The sequence below is a fragment of the Cryptomeria japonica genome, chromosome 3 (assembly GCF_030272615.1).
Source record: "Cryptomeria japonica chromosome 3, Sugi_1.0, whole genome shotgun sequence".
Classification (NCBI taxonomy): domain Eukaryota; kingdom Viridiplantae; phylum Streptophyta; class Pinopsida; order Cupressales; family Cupressaceae; genus Cryptomeria; species Cryptomeria japonica.
The window spans coordinates 113,583,878-113,606,686 of NC_081407.1; the positions used below are offsets into that span (position 1 = coordinate 113,583,878).

General features: G+C 35.6%; 1 protein-coding gene across 1 annotated transcript in view; it reads left to right on the top strand.

The window, feature by feature from the left end:
• Nucleotides 1-22,809, top strand: part of LOC131873990 (receptor-like protein 34) — a 63,896-nt gene that overhangs the window by 4,088 nt on the left and 36,999 nt on the right. Inside the window, exons 2-3 of the mRNA XM_059217186.1 lie at nucleotides 1,386-1,596; nucleotides 1,664-1,896. Of these exons, the coding sequence (XP_059073169.1) occupies nucleotides 1,386-1,596; nucleotides 1,664-1,896 (444 nt within the window). The remainder of the gene's footprint in view (nucleotides 1-1,385; nucleotides 1,597-1,663; nucleotides 1,897-22,809) is intronic.

Below are 22,809 nucleotides of genomic sequence, written 5' to 3' on the forward strand. Positions count from 1 at the left end.
ATGTCATGCTGCTGCATGGCTTCCTCTAAAGCCTCTAATCATTTCCAACACCTGGAAACTAAATGGCCGTCCTTGCCACAAAAACTGCAAGTGTCTCCTAATTTCTTCTTAGTCTTGGAGGAAGACTCACCAGACTGTGAAGATTTTCCTTGTTTGGGAGGAAACGGTTTTGAATGAGACTTAGGAGCAGGCTTGGAGGAATTCTCACTACCTGCAGAAGGCTTCTTTGGCTTCGATTTCTGCTTTTGTTTCTCCTTAGATGACTGAGAAACCAATGCTTTGTTCTTGGATCCTGAAAGCATATACAACTGAGAAAGATGAGACTGCTCATGAGACAAACACTCACAAAAGACATCAAAGGTAGGCATCAGGAAACGAGCACCCAATCCATCCATGGTGGAGTAGAAAGCAGAGGCAAAAAACTGAAAAGGACCCTGAAGCTTCGAAAGAATCAAGTGAATGCACTATGTGTCTGTCTTGACCTTGCCACATCCTTGAAGAACAAATCTGGTAGTCTTGAACTAGTTCAAGAAATCTGTAATGGTGGGAAAGGAATCAGGTGACAAGGAAACCAAATCGGGCTCAATCTGCAATGCCTGAATCTCATCAACCCTCCCGAAGAGAGTCTCAAACTTCAACCACATATCCCGAGGAGTGAGTAACTCATCAAGGTGAAACAAAAGACTGTCAGAGACATGCAAGGAGAGTAAACCCATGGCCTCATTCATCTTGTTCATGTGCTGAAGAAGCTCATAAGGACACTACAATATAGGCTGAACCTCATCCAAACAAGACCACAAGCCTCATGCCCTGAGAAGCCTCATGATACGGTGCTTCGAGGTGTGAAAGTTGTGTGAAGTCAACAACGCAACTGAAGGATCTGCCATGAGATCAAAAAACTATGCACCTGCACCTACTTGTTGGTTTTTTTTATTATGTGATCTTTCATAATAGACAGAAGATGCAGAAGGGTTTGTTCATTTTGAGAGTTTTGGTGTTCTTGATTTCTGATATAAATGACAGAAAGCGAAAAAAAAACACCCCCCACAATAGATAAACCCAAACCCTAGTACATAGTAATGAGAAGGAAGTAGTGCATAAGTAAAATAACTTCAAACTGATATCTCATCTACCTAATAAAAATTATGAGAAAAAAGATCACAAATCTGAATAGAGAATGCTGAGAGCTTTCCAACGCCTATTCATTTTCGAGAAACGGAGTCCGTTTGCCCATTCTACGGCCCCAAAAGTGCAAAAAAGAAGCCCAACTTTGACTGGAAAAAAGTATAGTCAGATAGTAGATTCAAGAAAAAAATATACCACCACAAGGTCCGGCTCGGAATCACCATTCTAATGCCTATTCGTTTTCCAAAATCCGACTCCAGATGCTCAAGATAGAGCCAAAAAACCAACCCCTCTTCAGAAAAGGCTAGAGGGTGGTGCTTCGGTGGAGGAGCCAGGCTCCGGTGGTGCTCTGGTGGCGCACTGGCAGTGCTTTGGTGGTGCACCAGTGGTGCTTCGGTGGTGGTGGTGGTGGCTGAATGGAGCTGGGCAAAGTAAGGCGGAGTTGGATCGGGCAGAGCTGGGCGGGGCCGGGTGGAGTTGAGCGGAGGGAAGCCCGAGCATAGTGGAGTGGCGACTGAGGTGGGCGGAGGGCTAGCAGAAGTCAGGCGGAGGGTAGCCGGAGGGGATCTCTGGGCGCAGCAGTAGGAATCGTCGAGGAGTGGGCAGCGGCGACAGAGATCTCCGGGCGCAGTGGCGAGGATCGCCAGGGAGAGACCGGCTGTAGGGACAATGCCGGCAGCGAGGGCCGGAGGGGCCGGCGGCAAGCCTATAGGCGGGTTGGACTGGCAGGCCAGTCATCGTATGGCGGTTGGACTGTCAATATGGATTCCTGTGAAAGCTCAAAACCCAAAAGCCAAATAAAAACTCTCTCCGTGGTTTTTTTTTTTATTTTTTTTGTTTTTTTTGTGTGATTTAAAAAAAAAAAAAAAAAATCCGGCCTGCATGCCATAAAAGTCAAAAAAAAAAAATTGAATTTTTTTCTCGATTTACATGCTAGAGCCGTACGACCTAGTTGTAAGAAAAAAAAATCACCCAGATGCTCAGGAGTAAAAAATGGACAAATTTTATATGACTATAGGGGTTTTTAGGCCTTTTGAGCACGATGGTGAGGTCTGTTTAGGCCCAAAGTGCTCAAAAAAAAGGCCTAACCCTAAGAACACAAAAAAAAAATGCCTGAAACCCTAGATCTGCTTCCAATGCAAAATTCTCAAAAATAGGAACAGATAGCTGCAATTCTGAGCTCTGATACCATACTGGAGTTGAGAGATACAACACCACAGGAGCCTGAAGATCTTCTGCAAGTTGAATAACCTATTACAAGGAGAAGCAAGGAAGCAATAATCTGAAGAACTCACAAAAAACAAGAAAAATATTCTCAAAAAATGAGAGCTCCAATTCACCAAAAATGTATTGTGAATCATAATACAATTAAAAACAAAATTAACCTCTAATAGGTCAATAAACCCTAAAAAGGGAAAACCCTAGGCTTGCACATAATAATTAATAAAATAATTAATTAATATGCACCTAATGTTAGCTTAAGTGTAAAAAGATAATTGGGAACTTAAAGAATTAAACAAATATTGTTTAATTAATCAAGTAAAGACCCAATTACTCTAACAAGAGAGAGAGAGGTGGGGTATGGAGGAAGGGAGAATGGGAGAGAGGGAGAGGGAGTGAGAGGGAGAGAGAGAGAGAGAGAGAGGGAGAGGGAGAGGGAGAGAGAGAGGCACCTTACATGCGCTTGAGAGGGGGAGAGAGGGTGACAATACACATACATACACATGTGTTTATATATATACATAATATATTATATATATATATATAAATATTATATATTATTATATATTATATATTTTTATATTATATATAAATTATATATTCTATGTATATACACATATTATATATACAATATCATTCTATACACACTCCCAAAATTTAAACATAAAAAGCGCGTATGCGCTATTTATAGTAAAAATAGTGCGTATGCACTTTTTATAGTAAAAATAGCGCATACGCGTTTTTTATAGTAAAAATAGCGCGTGAGTGCTTTTTATAGTAAAAATAGAGCATGCGTGCTTTTTATAGTTAAGATAGAGCGTACGCGCTTCTTACACCATAAGTACCTCATAAGCGCTTTTTATACCATAGGTACCTAGTACGCGCTTTTGACTATTTAGGCTTGGAAATAGGCCTGGATGACAAAGCTACGATTTGAAATTTTGATTTCCCTCCATTTCCCTCATTTTTGACGTGTTCTATTTTATCAACTTAGTTTCTCGACTTTGTCATCATCAGGTTTACACTTCATCAAGTGGGTATTTCTAAAATTGCCACCATATTTTCACCCATCTTTTGACCTTTCTAACCATATAATTTTTAAAAAATTTGAACAACAATAACATATTATTATTGAATTTCTTTTACCAGTGTCTCCATAGTTCTCACAAACATACATGCACCATTTTTTTAATAACTTTTGATATACCTATCCAAATTTTAAAAAAATTATATATTATTGTAGTGCACTTGACTCTTTACAATTTAAAAAAAAATTGTATTTTTTGATTTTTCTAGTGCAACTTATGCTTCGCGCATGAACAGGTACCTAATTTTCAGAATGTGCTCGATTGGAAAAATCATAAAAAAAAAAATACTCAACAAAAAATTACAAAACAATACATATCTTCTAGTGCTCACTCTTAACTATCTTTCTGCCAAAGGATTTGTCAAAATACTAAATCTAACTATGAATTTTTTGATGCACACGTCAAACACTATGTTATGTTTTTCTAAACAAATCAGGGTCTGTTTTTTGTGCGCGAAGGATTTGACCGCCTTAATCTTATCCAATTTTGAAAAAGTTTAGTATTTTGGAAACTAGCTTAAGAGTACTACAATATTTGTTCTTTGATTATCTTCATATCTTGAGTGGATGACTTTCAAATTTTTCCTCCAAGTTCAGGTTCAGCTGATTTCAGAAAAAAAAAAAAAGTGTCCACTTATACCCCCCTTTTTGAACACCATCTTTGTGCATTTACCCTGTCTGGTGTTCTCCTTCTGATTCTGGTCTCTCAGTCTTCTTAGGAATTAAGCCAAAACACACATTCTCATGTGTAAGTCCATCCATGAATTTCCTTCCATCTACTGAACAAATTCTGGCATTTGTACACACTTCACCCTTCAAAGGTTCCTCCAAAGTTAACAAGGTTTGCTTCATCCCATTGGCCACAATAGCGTATGTATTCTTCCTTCGATCATGTATTGCCTGTCTATCAAACTGCCAAGGTACTCCCAACAAAAGATGACAAATATTTATAGATACAATATGAGATAAAACTTCATCATGATAATTCCAAATTTTTAATTTTACCAAACACTGTTCACTTACTAACCACTTATGTTCATCCTGAATCCATGCTATTTGATAAGTCTCAGGGTGTTTCAATCTCTCCAATTTCAATTTATTCACCATCTCTTCTAAAACAAGATTATCTGAACTACCACTATCAATAACAACTTTACAACACTTACCAAATACCTTAAATCTAGTCTTGAATAGGTTCTTCCTCTGCAAGGGTTCTTCATCTCCTCTAGTATGACACAAAGATCTCCTCATCATCAATAGTTCTCCATCTTCTAGTTTATTGTCTTATCTAGTGGGGTTTTCTTCCACCACTTCTGCCCTTTGGGTAGCCTCTATATTCTTGCATTCCAATGTACAATGTCCTTCTCCTCCACACTTAAAGCAAGTTCCTCTAAATGTTCTCTTGTCTTGTCTTCCAAAGTTCTCATTCCAGTAACCATCTGGTTCTCTCCTCTGGTAGAAATTTCTATCATCCTTCTGATATGAATTACCTTTTTTGCTCACTTCCTTGTCCTTGTTCTGATCTATATTGGTTCCTCTTCCTCTAGTATATCCTCTTCCTCCTTGAAATCTTCCTCTAGTAAACCTTCCACCTCTACCTCTCTGTCTTTGTTCATGTCTTTTGTTCAATTTCTCTTTAGCCTTTAGTGCCACTGGTAAGCCTCTTCAACACTCTCCAATTTGATCATACTGAGTTCATCTTGTATAGACATCTGCAATCCATTCAAATATCTTGCAACTTGTTCAACTTCATCATCAACATGTCTGGATCTGATGTTCAACTTGTAAAATGCTTTGGTGTATTCCTTCACACTATATTCCTTATGTCTCAAGTTCTGCAATTTCCGGAACAAATCCACTTATTAATTCGCCAGGACAAAATTTGATTTTAACTTAGCAATCATCCGATCCCATGTCTTAATCTTCTCTTTACCTCTTCTTTGTCTGTCAACTTGCAAATTTTCCCACTAAAGAGATGTGTGACCTTTTAACTAGGTACATGTATATCTCACCTTCCTCTCTTCTGCAGTATTTTCAAAATCAAAATACTTCTCCATCTTTGAGATCCAGTCCATCAATTCATTCGAATCTAACTTTCCATCATATTTCGGTGGGGTAAAATGAGGTTTAGTGTTTGCCCTACTCAAAACCCTTAAAAACCTTTCTTCATCCGGATCAACTACCGGTAGGTTTACCTATTCCGCTGGCGCTTCTTCTCCTTCATCTTCACTTACATCTTCAATATGTTGGCCTCTTCTCTGGGTTGTCTCTACGACTTCTAACCGGGCTGCTATTCCTTGCAACATCTCCATCACAACAGGGTCTACATTCCCAAGCACTCCACCATTCCTAGTTCCTCTGTGTGTCATGTATTATTCCTCTACAATTGTAGGTTGGATCTGCAATCCACCACCGTACAACAAAATTTAGGACACACAACCTCCAAAATGAAACTTCGCTCTGATACCACTTGAAGCAGTCACTGGTGAGGAGGGACCTCAAGGAGATCAGTCCAAAATGGTCAGCAAGAGTAAACACAATGGAAACACACAGATATGATGGAGGCAATGTAGAATAGATAGTTTTATTGCATGAAGTTTGATTACATCCAACCAGTAACAACCGGATCACAACATACTGGCACACAGGCCTGGTCGAATAGGTCACACCGGGACCTTGAATCGAAAGATCTATCTTCTAGGCCCAATCTATCTCTGATTGATCCTAATTGATCTTCTATTTATTGTAATTGAGTACATTCTAAATCATGATTACAAATATAAATATTGATCCAAAGGATCTGGTTGGTCCAAAAGGATCAAAACCCGAAGAACAAGACCTAACGTGCAAAATAAACAAGGTCGGCCTCCACCAAGAGGTTCCTCTAGAAAATCCAAAGGATGAAACATAGAAGGTCGATCACATGCCAAGAAACATTGAGATCAATGCTCAAGGCTCCACAAGCTTTGGAATGGATTCTAGTAGATCACTAGAATAGGACTTAGGCAACTGGTAACAATGGAAAAATCGGTGACAAGAAACTGTCTTGGAAACTGGTAGCGATATCTTGTCGGAAAGTGATCCAAATGAGATGCGGTTTGAAAGCAAGAAAGATGATCAAGTCTTCAAGTAGAATCCAACTCCATAGGATCTGGAGAGCCAAAACCAGGACACACAAAAAAGAAAACTAAAACTGCAAACAAAACATAAAGGAAATGTTTTTGGTTGATGCAAGATTGTTGTGAACTGGGGATGCTCCTGCATCAACAATACATCTCCAAAATCCGTAAAGAAAACTACACAACCAAAACTATACATACTATCGGATACCCTATTCTCACCAGACCGTACCAGACTTGATCAATCTTCAATCAATCTATTAGAATGAACAAATTATGAACTATGGATACCAAATCTAATATGAGTTGCCATCAATGACAACATCTCAACATACCTGTAGTGTCTTTTGCCAACACTAACATCATCTATTGAAAAGATGACATATTTAAGTTGTTGGTCAAAAATTAATATACAGAAGTTCCTGACCACAAAGTGATAGGAAGGTTCTATATGACAGGAAATCTGCATGTTGCAAAATATATTTCCAAGGTCCTTAATAACAATACTCATTAGTAAAAATAATCAATAATTAATTTCCTTATTTTACCTCAAAGCTAAATTAAATATTACTTATTAATTTATTTAATCAAATGTAGCAAAGGTTGTAATAATACATGATGATGTATGAAAATGGAATATAAAAAAGGATATGAAGGTGTATGAAAATGAAATATAAAATAGGATGAAATGTGGCATAAAATGTAGCATAAAATGAGACAGAAATAGCTCTCATAATTCACCATTGCCATTTTAAGACTCTACATATTCCACCTACTAAAGTCTTTATTTGTGGTAGAAATTTGTATGAAGACTTTGTTTGGTCTCATAAATACTCTTGGAAAAGTATCTGTTCCAAGACTTTGAATTGTGATTTTAACAGTTTTCCCTAATCTCAAGACTTTTTGATATGGAATTTGATAGGTGCATGTTACAAGTCAATGATTAAGCAGCTTATTACTAATCAATGATTAAGTAGCTTATTACTAGCCAATGATTAAGTAGCTTAAAATTGATGTATGCGCAGTATGGTTTTCCTCAAATTTCTATGTTTTAAAATTTTATATGGATATACACAATCGTTTCAATTCTCCATTGATGTAGCAATAGGAGAAGATTCCCATATGGAACAAATTCAAATGCAAGACCTTCAAGGGACAAAAATCACTTTGTTTCTTTGTCATGCCATCTTTTTAAGGACGAGCTTGTTGTTATTCTTGCTAAAGACCTTTATGTTCCCAACTAAAGTCTTAACATATTAATTATATAAGTAGGTTTAAATTTTAACCCATAGATACATACATACATGTATTTTCTTAATTTAAACGTTATAAATTTGTAGGTATATATATATTAGAGGCAGCCGAAATATTTAAGTTTAACATGAAAGAGTTTGAGAAACTTGCCAAAATAGGAGGAGATAACCAGGACTATATTATTTTTTAGGATATTAAACTAATATAGATATATATTTTTTGAATTATAATCTAGTTGTTTTCTATTCTATAAAAATAATTATAAAGATGTAATGTGTAACCATTCAATCCACACAATTATTAATGTGGATTTGAGAATTCCAGTCTCAATTGATATCTTTCACCAAGGTTTGTTAAACTATTCAAAGTGCAAATCAATCAAAAATATTTTTCAAGGAAGAGTTGTGAAAAATCTAAATCAATCAAACATATTTTTTAAGTGTTGTTAAAAATATAAATCAATAGTCTTCAATCCATCTTATTTATTAACATCTTTCCACACTCAAGATTACAATGCATAGTTTTTTCTTAGTTCCTTCTTGCAAATTTTTAAAATGAGAGTACTATTCTTCCCTCAAATGTAGAATCATTGAAATTTTTTTTCAAAAGGTTGTTAAAAATATACTTCAATAATTGACAATCTTTTTGGTTTCTCAACATCTTTTCACATATTTTTTTTTTCAATTATTACTTGTAAAAAGGTTAGATGAGTCTATTAGTCACCCATCAAACATACAAAATTATTAAAAAATGAAAGGAAGTTTGTAGAAATTTAAATCAATAATTGTCAATCCTTCTCAAATGTTAGATGAACCTACTAATCTTCCCGAAAAACACAAAATCATTAAAAAATACTTTTCAAAAGATTGTTAAAAATATAAATAATAATTATATAGACTTTGAACATTATTGCTTTCGCAGGTTTTGTATGCTCTGAAGACTACCACACAAAATTCTATAGGCTTTGAACATTATTGCTTCCACAAATTTTGTATGCTATGAAGAACACCACCCAAAATTTTATAAACTTTGAATATTATTACTTCGACAAGCTTCCGCAGGTTTTGTACGCTTGAAGGCAAATTATAGCTCTTATAAGTACTCTATTCTCACCCATTTCCAATTGGTGTAATAGAGAGTGTTGCTTCTCCTCCTAATCTCGAATCACTTGTCATGTTTGTGTTGCCAGGTACACTTCTCTCTCCTCTTTTAAACCTTGCGTCACTCTCCCATCTCAATCTTGTTGGTAGTTACATCACTCTGTAGCCAATTCCCATGTGGATTTAAAACCTTACATCATTGGTTTCCCTCTATCTCACTAATTGTAATCTCCACGGTCCCATCCCTTCTGGTGTTTTAAGCCTTCCACATTTGAGGAACCTTGTCTTGTCCGACAACCCTGATCGTAAACTCAGCCTCTCTTCTATTGTGCAACATGCTTCCCAACTTAAGGTCCTTTCTATTCGCTATTCAAATGTTCAAAGAGTAATTCCAAATTCTATTGGAAATATGTCCTCACTAACTGTCTTAGATCTTTATGATAATAATATTGAAGGTAGTCTTCTAGATTCTATGGGGAATATACCCTTGTTGACCACCTTAGATCTCTCTTGGAACACTATTGACCACAATCTTCAAAATTATATGGGGAATATGTTCTTGTTGACTATCTTATATCTTTCTTATAACAATATTGAAGGAAATGTTTCAATTTTTATTGGAAATTTCTCACATCTTGAAATATTGGATCTCTCCAACAACTCACTAAGAGGAAACAATCCATGGAGCACTTTAAGTAGATTATCAAATATTAGAGAGGTCTTCAATATGTTTCAATTTTTATTGGAAATTTCTCACATCTTGAAATATTGGATCTCTCCAACAACTCACTAAGAGGAAACAATCCATGGAGCACTTTAAGTAGATTATCAAATATTAGAGAGGTGGACTTGAGCTCAAACCAATTAAATGGAAGCTTACCATATAATTTTGGTAATCTCTCATCTTTGGTTAAACTTGATCTATCAAACAATCTTTTGAGTGGCACATTTTTCCTCTCTCAACTAGAAAATTTCACAAAGCTTCATTTCTTAAGATTTTGTAATAAATTATTGAGAGTAAAAGTTGAAGGCACTTGGGTTTCCAAATTTTAGCTTCAATCTTTGTATTTGAGATCTTGTAATATGGATGGTGATTTCCCACATTTCATATCCACCCAATACTCCATAGATCATCTCGACTTGTCTAACAATTCTCTGACTGGAAATATTCCAAATTGGTTGTCGGATCTTACACCCTTCTATAAACTCAATCTCTCTTATAATCAATTGAAGGAAGGCCTTTTTCATATAAGTTCATTAAGTTTAGTTCTTTTCATGTTGACTTACATGGAAATAAGTTACAAGTGGAAGTTTTTATACCTAATCATTATATGCAATTCTAGGACATATCTGAGAATAAACTTGATGGAGTCATTCTAGCAGACATTGATAAAAATGGTGAGAATCAACTCAGCTATTTGTCACTTGAAAATAAGTGTATTAGTGGTTCCTTCCACATAATTTTTGTGAAGGGCATCACTTGGAAGTTCTAGATGTGTCAAATAGCAAGCTCATAGGTAATATTTTTGCAAGTTTTAGGAATTGCTCCTCGACAGTAAAGGTCTTAAATCTAGAAAATAATAATTTGGAAGGTGAGATTAGAAGCATGGCTTGTCTTCAAACATTGAAATTGGGAAGTAACAAGCTACAAGGGTCAATTCCACCATCACTTGAAAATTGTACTTCTTTGGAGATTCTAGATTTGGGATATAATAACACGCAAGGAACCATCCCAAATTGGATAGGCAAGTTAATTGGTCTTCGATTTTTGGTATTGAGCTCTAATAAATTCAAAGGTGGAATACCATTAGAGTGTTGGCAACAATGCAACAAACAAAGAGGGAGGGGGGGTGAATCAATTTGCTCATAAACTTTCTGCAACTAAACAACAAAATAGATCTAAGACTTGACAATGAAAGCATAAAATATCACCACATCAACAAAGCACATAACAATGAGATTTTTGACATGGAAAACTCAATTAAGGGAAAAGCTATGGTGGAAACACACCCACAATCAGATAATAACCTATTAGGGGTAAGTGAAATATTATAATGGGGAATGCACATGCATTTAGGAACATTGCCTAGAGCTCACAGCTCAAACTAAAAAAACCCAAAGGGCTACAACCCTTAGGGAAGTCTCATTGAATTACAAAAAGATTCAAATTACATCTGGAGAATGATGAAATGATTAAATAGCATTTTTGCATGCCTAAATACAGTTTTAGTTAATCTCACTGATAGATCTGCTCTGCAACACACTTCCGAAGGATCAAAACACTTGTTTGCATACTAATTCAATCACACACATTCGAATTCACTCACAAATACCACACATATACCTCATACAATTATTTTTACATAGATTTATAATAGTCATCAACCCATGAAATATAGGTTGGCTCACCACATGCTACATATTACAAAAGTATAATCACACACACTACAATAATGCATGCAGACCAAAACAATGTTGGCTAAGACATAGTCTAGACCTAAAAAACTACCACAAATATGAAACACCTCCTAGAATTACGTCTTGACCATTTGCAACATGCTACACCACAATGAATGTTGCATAACACAAAGAACAACACCAAACTTAAGATAACCATGAATAACTTGCACAACGATCAATACGGACCAACAATACGCATAGCACACAATCTGGAAACATCCAAAAGAAACATGAATCACATTGCAAAAACTGCAACAACTCGCATCACAAGAATCATCATCAATATTATACTAGATCTCAAGAACATTCATAAAATTGACTAACAAACTAAAAGATTCACTTATGGAGTTCCAAATCATGAAGCACTCCAATCAAAACCACATATCAACATCTAGAACACATCCCACACATCTACAACCAAAGATATTGCAATTTTGGAGCACAACATACGGATTCACCAAAACTACCAATACTGAATAAGTGAATAATCAACCACCATACAAAATCTCATAACTCAATCAAATCAACATGCAAACCACTAAAAATTTTGTTGAATCAACTAGAGATAAGTATCTCTAAACCCATTAAACCACATCAGGTCATTTGCAATACACAAGCTAAACCAACTCAACCAATCTGACAACAACACAAAAACACAGAGGAATATGTTGACATCAATGACAACACATTAATTTGTCAATAATATCCAACAATCTACCCTTTTAGCATTGATGACAACATATGAATGTGAAAAACACTCAATGCAAATAAATAATCAGCTCACAATAAACTCCCCCTTAGATCAATACTCAAATCTCTGCTCAACCCCAAATTGCTTCAGGGTTTTCCACATGCTCTTCTCCCCCTTTGACATCAATGACAAAAGAACAAAAATAAATCATGTTCAACTTCCAATTACCAATCTGAATCATCTGAATCACACCACTGACTACTCCCCCTGAGTAGGAGCCACAACTCATCAATCCGGATCACAAGATATCTCTGTGAACTTCACTAGACTGATGTGAATCCATGCATCTTAGTTCTTACCAAGAGGGGCAATAACCCCTAACTTGTCTTTGAGAAAATCAAAAGTATCTTTAGGCAAAGGCTTCATAAATATGTTTGCGATTTGTTCCTTTGTAGATACATACTCCAATCCGACTTCCTTCTTACTCACCTTCTCTATCAAGAAATGAAACTTTATAGATATACGCTTAGTCTTAGAATGTAGTTATGGATACTTTGAAATATTGATAGTACTTCACTTATCATAATATATAGAAATAAGCTCATCATAAATAATCCTTATATCTTTCAACATCTGCTTCATCCAAATTAATTGAGTACAATTGCTAGCAGCAGCAATGTATTTAGCTTTTTGTTGGCCATTTGATGGAACTGATTGTGTGTTGCATCGATGTTTTGTCATTAATGCCAACACTAGCTATTTGGATTCTTTACCGACACCCTTCTGATCTTGGTAGGATGGGTGGTTTCTGGTTGACTTGGATCCGGCATGATCCGGTAGGCTCCAGTGTAGTTTGGTGATGGAATTGGCTTGTTCATGATACTCATGCTTATATTTGGTCAGTTGGTTTTGGTCTATTTATCGAATGCTATCCTTCTTGCTTAGAAGCTTAGTTTCTAGTTCTGGCGAGGGTTTCACTAACAGAGCTTTTGATGAAGATCTTTGATGAACTGTATACATGGTGTTAGTGCAGCCTCTGGTGGAGTTTTAGGATGTTGTTGGTGATCATGTTTGAGACTTCATGGATGGAGATCATTATTGTAGCATGTGGACCTATATTGGGTCCCAGTTGATCTAGGTTATGGACCGACTTTAATGTAACACGTGGATTGGACCTATCGATGTATTTCCGGGATGTCTTATGTGTTGGATATAATTTGTTTGGTCTAAGGCCGACATGGTTTGCAATTCACAAAATAGCATCTTCATATGCTGGATTCAGTATCGGTGTAATGCTGATATGCTTTCACAAAAACCTAGCTTCACCTTCAAATGATGTCTTCATGTATAGTTCTGCTTAATCTCGCATATACCTTCACACTATCCTTATTCGTATTCCACATTCGATCTTACAAATAAGATCTAACCTAAGACCAATTTAAGTAGGTCGGCTCTACAAGATATTACAATAAAAACATTTTACAAACAATATAATATCTGATGCAATAACTGATTAAACATGTCAGCTTAATGCATTTACAACAATAATAAATCATCTCCATAGCGTGCCATGCTGATCTGGAAAAGATAAACCTATCGGTGTAACCCTAGGTAACCCTAGACCTATTTGTCGGTAAAAGTAAATATGCAAATATGAATATACCAATGATTAATTATTCAAAACAAAGTGTCCACATGATGTCTTCGACATTACCAAGTGTCTTCCATATCATTCCAAGTGTCGGTGATCATTATATCCTGCTGGTGAACCATATACCAGTAACTGTGCAATAGTTACTTGCTTGTCAGTGAATGTTGCTGGATCTCCAAAGTGCTAGTGTTTCAGTGGGTGTTGACATCAATGACAAAACCATACCAAAATACCAACAATCTCCCCCTTTGGCATTGATGGCAACATAAGATGGAAAAACCATCAAAGTGCCAAAACAGAAATGACAAATACCAACAACTAACAATCTCTCCCCCTAGGAGCAACATGTGTTATCCAAAGTTTTTCAATACCAATCTATCCTTTAAAAGATAATGTGTTTTTCCATAGATATCTCTCCCCCTTTGACATCCAATGCCAAAGTTACAAAAATCAAGTTCATATAAAAAATACCAATCAATTCAATATACCAACTACTCCCCCTGAGAAGTAGCTTCCTCATCAAAGAATGGAGTAAAAGATTTGTCTTTGAATTCTGCCAGTTGATGACAATCCTCAACTGTCTAAGTCTCTACCGATGGTGGTATGACTCCAAGCTGATCTCTGAGATATTCAAAAGTCTCGTTAGGCAAAGGTTTTGCGAAAATATCTGCAAGTTGTTCTTTAGTATTCACATAAACCAGTTTTATCTCCTTTTCTTCAGCTTTTTCCCTTAGAAAATTCAGTTTGATAGAAACATGTTTTGTTTCAGAGTGTAATACCGGATTCTTAGATATATTAATTGCTGCAGTATTATCACAATATATAGTAATAGGTTCCTTGCATTTTACCTTTATGTCTTTCAACATTTGTTTAAGCCATAGTACCTGTGTACAGTTAGTTGTTGCTGCAACATAATCTGATTCTGCTGTTGATAAAGATGTACAACTCTGTTTCTTACTCAACCAGGAAACTAATCTGTTTCCAAGAAAGAATGCTCCGCTGATGGTGCTTTTTCTATCATCCACATCTCCTACCCAATTTGCATCTGTGTATGCACATAGATCAAAATTTTCATTTCTAGGATACCATAATCCAAGATTTGTAGTGCCTTGTAAGTACCAGAAAATCCTTTTTACTACTGATTCATGATTTTCCTTAGGATTACTTTGAAATCTTGAAACAATACATATTGCATTCATAATATCAGGTCTGGTTTGTGTCAAATATAGTAAACCTCCTATCATAGATTTGTATCTAGTTGGATTAACAGGTGTAGATTCATTCCTTTGAGATAATTTGTCATTTATAGTCATAGGTGTGCTTACCAGTTTAGAGTTCTCCATCCCAAATTTCTTTAGTAACTCTTTTTAGTACTTGGATTGACTCAAAAATATACCTTTGTCAGTCTGTGAAATCTGCAATCCTAAAAAGAATTTTATTTCTCCAATCATAGACATTTCAAATTCTTGCTACATTTTAATAGAATTTTTTTTACATAATCCATCTTTTCCTCCAAAGATTATATCATCAACGAATACTTCTATAATCAAGATATCATCATTAGTTATTTTGTAATATAAATTATTGTCTGCATTTCCTTTAGTAAAACCAATCTTTAAAAGATACTTATCCAACCTTTCATACCAATCTCTTGGGGCTTGTTTCAATCCATACAGAGCTTTTCTTAACCTGCAAACCATATCATTGTCATCTGTCAAAGAAAATCCATTAGGTTGTTCAATATAGACTTCCTCTTCAAGATCTCCATTCAAGAATGCACATTTAATATCCATTTGATAAAATTTGTAGTTCTTGTGAGCTGCAAAGGCCAAGAATAATCTGACTGCCTCTATTCTAGCTACCAGTGCAAAGGTTTCATTGTAATCAACTCCTTCTTTCTGAGAATATCCCTTACACACTAGTCTTGCTTTATTTTTGACAACCTTACCATCTTCATTAAGTTTGTTTCTAAATACCCATTACATTTTTATCTTTAGGCCGGGGAACTATTGTCCAAGTGTTATTTTTCTCAATTTGTCCTAATTCTTCTTCCATAGCTTTAATCCAAAATTTATCTTCACATGTCTCATTAATAGATGATGGTTCAATTTGAGAAATAAGACATACCTCTTCATTTGCCAATCTTCCTCTTGTCATTACTCCTTTAAATTTGTTTCCAATTATCTAATCTTTAGAATGATTCAATCCTACATACTGGGGTGTCTTAGTTTGTTGTTGTTATTCAATTACTGTGGAATCCTCTGATGGTACCGGGGTAACTGGATCTTCATTTTGTACCGATGGATTTAGTGTAGGTTCATTTGTCACAATTTCTATTTCCAGTTCAGAGTCTATATACCTTGAAGTTCCTCTGAATTGTTCATCAATTTTTACATTTGTACTCTCAACAGTTTTCTGCAGTCTCTTATTAATACATCTATATGCCTTGCTCTTGGATGAATAACCAAGAAATATTCCTTCATCACTTCTAGGATCAAATTTTCCAATATACTCATCTCTTCTAATATAACATTTACTTCCAAAAATTCTGAAATACTTAAGAGTAGGAGTATTACCGAACCATAGTTCATGAGGGGTCTTACCGGTTTCACCTTTGATGTGAACTTTGTTGAATGTATAGACTATTGTGCTAACTACTTCTCTCCAATACACATGTGGTAAATTTTCTTCAGATAACATACTTCTTGCTTCATCCAAGATAGTTCTATTTTTCCTTTCAACAACTCCATTCTGCTGTGGTGTTCGAGGTGTTGATAGTTGTCTTCTGATTCCATTCACTTCATAGAATGTATTAAAGTCCTTAGATGTGAATTCTCCTCCTTGATCTGATCTTAAACATTTGATTTGATCTTAAAAATAGAGACAAATCATGCTACATAGCAGATGAGGAAGGCATCACTGATTCTAATGATGAACCGGCAAAAGACTCTGCTAGTGATTCTAGCAATGGGAAGGAATGGGTGTTTCTAGCTATCAAGGAAGATGATTTGACACTGGAAGATAATGTACCTAAAGAGAAGGCACATGCTCCTAAAATTAAAGACAAATATGAATGGGTAATTGACAATGGTTGTTCACATCATATAACTAGAGATAAAGGGATTTTTTCTCTTTGCAAGAATTTGATGGCGGTCTAGTTTGATTTGGAGATGACAAAGCATGTATGATAAAAGGAAAAGGAACTATATCATTGGATGGTAAGAATAATACTAAAAATGTTTATTATGTTGAAGGTTTAAGGCATAATCTTTTGATTGTAAGACAACTGGTAGATAAGGGATTTCAATTACAATTCAAGGATGGAAAATGCAAAATCATTAATCGATCTAGATTGGAGATTGCAACCAGTACATAGACAAAAGGTAATATATTTCATTTGAACTTCGAAGAGAAGACATGTTTGATTACATAGATTGATGAGAGTTGGCTATGGCATAAAATATGGTGTCATGTGAATTTGGATTGCATTGTAAAGATCAGTTCAACTAAGGCAGTTAGGGATATACCTAAGATTATGAAGCCCTATAATCTGGTATGTAAAGAATGTCAAATGGGTAAACAGGTCAAAACCTCTTTTAGGAGCATACAAGATAAATCAAATAATGTTCTTAATCTTATTCACACTGATTTGTGTGGCCCTGCTAAAATCAAAAGTTTTCAAGGTGATAGATATTTCATGCTAATCATTGATGATTATTCTAGAATGATGTGGGTTACTTTTCTAAAAGAAAAATTTGAAGCATTTGAAAATTTTAAAATCTTTAAGCATAAACTGGAAACTAAGACAGAATTGAATATTAAATATTTGAGGTGAGATCATGGTGGAGAATTCACATCCAGTGAGTTTAATAACTTTTGTGAGAAGCATGGTATAAGAAGACAATTTTTTGCTCCCCGGACACCTTAGCAAAATGGAGTTGTGGAAAGGAAGAACAAAACTATCTTGGATGCTACTAGAACAATGATGATGGAAGCTAATATATCTCATATCTACTGGAGAGAAGCAGTAATCACAATGGTTTATACATTCAACAAAGTACATATCAAAGGAGAAATTGATAAGACACCTTATGAATTATGGTTTGGCAATACACCTATACTTAAGTATTTCAGAATTTTTGGTAGTAAATTTTATATCAGGAGAGATGATATCATTGGGAAATTTGATCCTAGATGTGATGAAGGAAGATTCTTGGTTATTCTAATGAAAGCAAAGCATATAGATGTTATAACAAGAGATTGCAGAGAATTATGGAGAGTGATAATGTCAAAGTAGATGAGCTGAACATAAATCAAATCAGAGTTTATCAGAAGGAACTGACAATGGAAATGATTATATCTGAACTGGTAGCACCTTTACCGGAATAAAGAGTTGAACCAGTTACTCTGGCAGTATCAAAGAATTCTACAGTAATTGAAGAACAAGGAAGAGGAATAGAAAGTCAAAAGACTCCTAGGTATGTGAGATTGAATCATTCAGAAGATCAGATCATTGGGGATAAGAGCAATGGAGTGATGACAAGAAGAAGACTCGCAACTAATGAGGTATGTTTAATTTCACAAGTTGAACTGGTATCAGTAATTGAGGCATGTAAGGATGAATATTGGTTGAAATCTATGGAATAAGAATTAGAACGGATTGAGGAAAATAACACATGGACCTTGGTTCCCCAGCCTAAAAATAAAAATTTTATTGGAACTAAATGGGTTTTTAGGAATAAATTGAATGAGGATGGTCAAGTTATAAGGAATAAGGCTAGATTGGTTTGTAAAGGATATTCTTAGAAGGAAGGAATTGATTATGGAGAGACTTTTGCACCTGTAGCTAGGATTGAAGCTGTAAGATTATTTCTTTCCTATGGTGCTTATAAAATCTACAAGGTTTATTAGATGAATGTTAAATGTGCATTTTTTAATGGAGATCTTGATGAGGAATTTTATATTGAGCAACTTGATGGTTTTTCACTATCAGATGATACAAATATGGTTTGGAGGTTAGGGAAAGCTTTATATGGATTGAAACAAGCACCTAGAGCTTGGTATGCAAGATTGGATAAATACCTTTTGAAGCTTGGTTTTACTAAGGGTGGTGCTAACAATAATTTATATTATAAGATCACTGATGATGATATACTGATTATTGAAGTATTTGTTGATGACATTATATTTGGAGGTGAAGATAAGTTATGCATATATTTTCTAAGAATATGGAGAAACAATTTGAGATGTCTATGATTGGTGAGATGAAATTTTTCTTAGGTTTGCAAATTACTCAGACTGACAAAGGTATTTTCATTTGTCAAACTAAATATGCTAAGGATTTATTGAAGAAATTTGGTATGGGAGATTCTAAACAGGTAAGTACTCCTATAGTTACAAGTGAGAAATTGACAAGAAAATATGTTTCTGCAAAGGTAAATCCTACAAGATACAAATCTATGATTGGAGATTTTCTTTATTTGACTTAGACTAGGCCTGACATTATGAATGTTGTTTGTATTGTTTCAAAATTTTAGAGTGATCCAAGAGAAAATCATGAGATGGCGGTGAAAAGGATTTTTAGATACTTTCAAGGTACATCAGAATATGGTTTGTGGTACCCTAAGGATGATAACTTTACTATGTGTGCATATACAAATGTTAATTGGGTTGGAGATGTTGATGACCAAAAAACACTTCCAGTGGACCTTTCTTTCTTGGAAATAAGTTGCTTTCATGGATCAGCAAGAAATAGTCATGTACTTCTTTATCTATTGCTAAAGCTGAGTATGTTGTTGCTGCTACTGACTGTACACAAGTTTTATGGATGAAGCAAATGTTGAAGGATATAAAGGTGGATTGTGATGCACCGGTAGTTATTCACTGTGATAACTCTACTACTATTGACATATCAAAGTATCTAGTATTTCATTCTAAAACAAAGCACATATCTATAAAGTATAACTTTTTGAAGGAAAAGGTGGAATCAAATGAAGTTAGACTGGTTTATATGAACACTAAAGGGCAGATTGCAGATATTTTCACTAAACCTTTGCCCAAGGAATCATTTGAGTACCTGAGGGAAAGATTGGGAGTTTCTACCCCTCGGGTAGAGACTTGATTGATGTCGTTTGGCATCAGTTTGACATGCACTATCATAGATACTATTCATCTGGCACTGATGTGGGATGCGATTGCTCAGGGGAAGTAGTCAGCTTTGTGAATCAGTAGTTTATGTTTTTGCTTTGATATTTTTGTCAGATTTCTAGCATTGATGGCAAAGGGGGAGAGATATGGATGTGAAAAAGACAAAGAAAGAAAAAGAAAAACTCAAAGGGGGAGATATATGAATAAGAAAAGTAAAAGGGAGAAATATTGACATTCAGTGCTACATGTGGGAGATTGTTGGTTGTTTTCCATTTTGGGGAGACTTGTTTGGCATTTCTTGGTACTTAGATGTTTTTCACATTTAGTGTTGCCATCAATGCCAAAGGGGGAGATTGTTGGTCATTCAGTTGAATTGATTATGTGTTGCAACATCAACTTCACCCATAAACATATGCATGTCCATAATCTATTAACTCTGCATGCATAATCTTTCAACCAAATACTTCATAAACATCACATAAAACATACATAACACATAACACAGATTTTTCACGTGGAAACCCAAATGGGAAAAACCACGGTGGGGATGAATACCCACAAGCTTGTTTTGAACTCTTTTGAAGCTCGCCCTGTTAGGAGCCTAGTCCGGTTAAAGACTTTACAATAAGGTTCTATTAGGAACCGATCCTATTAGAGATCAGTCGGTTAAGGGATGGCTATATACCCTATTAAAGGTTGAAACCCTATTAAAGGTTACCTCGCTAGAGGATCTAAAGAACTCAATGATCTTGAGTCACCTGGTTACAGGTTTTACAATTAGCCTGTTAAAGCTACCCGATAAAGGGATTTTTTGACTATTGAAATGGTTAGAAGACAACAGGTAAAACTTCTAATCTAATAACAATACTAAATGCCAAGGTAGATCCTTTTCGTATCCTCTACTCTGCAATCACACTTTGCAGTTTCCTTCTTATTGGTCTGACAAGTATCAAGTATCTTTTCACTCGAATACACACACACAACATTTTCCAACAAATTTTCAATAACAAACATTGTTGACCTTATAGACAATAGATAGGTCGGTAACATAAACCTTGAACCCTAAACATATTAGGTTTACAACACAGGTGGTCCAATCCTGACCATCCAAACATATTGTATAGAGCATTACAATTTCAAACAGATAATTAGACAATCTACATCATTCATTCTTCACCGCTCATGGGAATCAGTAACGCATCACGCTCTCTTTGCATACCACTAAGAAGAATGATCATTCTCGAGGTAGACTTCAAACGTGGTCGATCTTTTCATGCCTCAATCCTTCACATGCACAAGGCTGACGTGGCACCTCGATCACATCTCTTAGCTAACTCATCACAAAGTATCATCAGTTGCATCACACAAGTTGGATCACCAAATCGATTACCATAGAGTTGAGACTACCAACCGGTAATCACACTTAGTGAAACCCTGCCACCAGTTCACTGCATCTCCTCATACCTCTTCATACCAATTCATATGAACTTTATTGACATCAATGACAACATACATTATCATCATATCAACATACTAGTTCATCATATGCCAATGATATCCAACAATCACTCCCTTTGGCATTAATGGCAATACTCAGTGTAGCATTGCAACAGAAAACATCATAGACCAATGTATATGCATCATCAGATACCTTCTCCTCATACATCAGATATCTTCTCCCCTATACATCAGATATCTTCTCCCCCTTTGACAACAATGTCAAAGTGGAGGCATAAGCTTCCAAAATCTACTATGTTGCTCCCCCTAAGGAGTAGCATCCTTCAACAGATCAATCCTAAAAGATTTTTCATTGTAGTAATTGACTGATGTGGAGCACATAACTATAATTAACTTCATGAAGGGGCAAAAACCCTAATTCACCTCTCAAATAGGTAAATGTAGTCTTCGGTAAGGGCTTAGTGAATATATCTGCTAGCTGCTCCTTACTGGAAATGTGTTGTAGTACAACCTCCTTATTATGAACTTTCTCTCTTAAGAAATGATATTTAAGCTCAATTTGCTTAGTTCTAGCATGCAATACCAGATTCTTGGCAATATTTATTGCACTTGTGTTGTCACAAAATATATTCACCAGCTCAGATATAGGTACCTTGAAACCTTCCAACACATGCTTCATCCAAATTGCTTGAGTGCAGTTCATAAATGCTGCCACATATTCTGCTTCAGCTGTAGATTAGAAAATACAACTCGTCTTCTTACTCGTCCATGATATGAATCTTCCACCAAGAAATAACTTTCCACCAGTTGTGCTCTTCCAGTCATCCACATTGCCTCCCCAATCGACATCAGTGTATACCTTGAGATTATAGTCACCATTATATGGATACCACAATCCATAATCAACTATTCCTTTCATATATCTAAGAATTCTTTTGACAACTACCAAGTGGGATTCTCTTGGACATTTCTGAAAATGAGCTACTATGCCCACTGCATGAGCAATATCTGGTCTACTATGCACCACATAGTGCAGCTTACCGATCATTGACCGGTACTCCTTCTCATTCACCAGTGCTGAATCATCTTCCTTAGTTAGTCTACAGCCAGTTACCATCGGTGTACCAACCGGTTTGCTTTCCTCCATGCCAAAAGTCTTGAATACCTCTTTGACATACTTGGACTGGGTAATAAAGATACCCTCTTTCATTTGCTAAATCTGTAAACCAATGAAGAACTTTACTTCTCCTATCAGAGACATCTCAAACTCTTTCTTCATTTCATCTGCAAACACATGACTCATTTTATCATCTCCTCCAAAGATTATGTCATCCACAAACACTTCACAAAATAGAATCTGATCACCTTCTGATTTCAAGTAGATGTTGCTATCTTCACTTGTCCTCTGAAATCCAATCTTCACAAGATGAGAGTGATGTCTTTCATACCATGCCCTAGGTGCTTGTTTTAGTCCATACAGGGCTTTGTGTAATCTA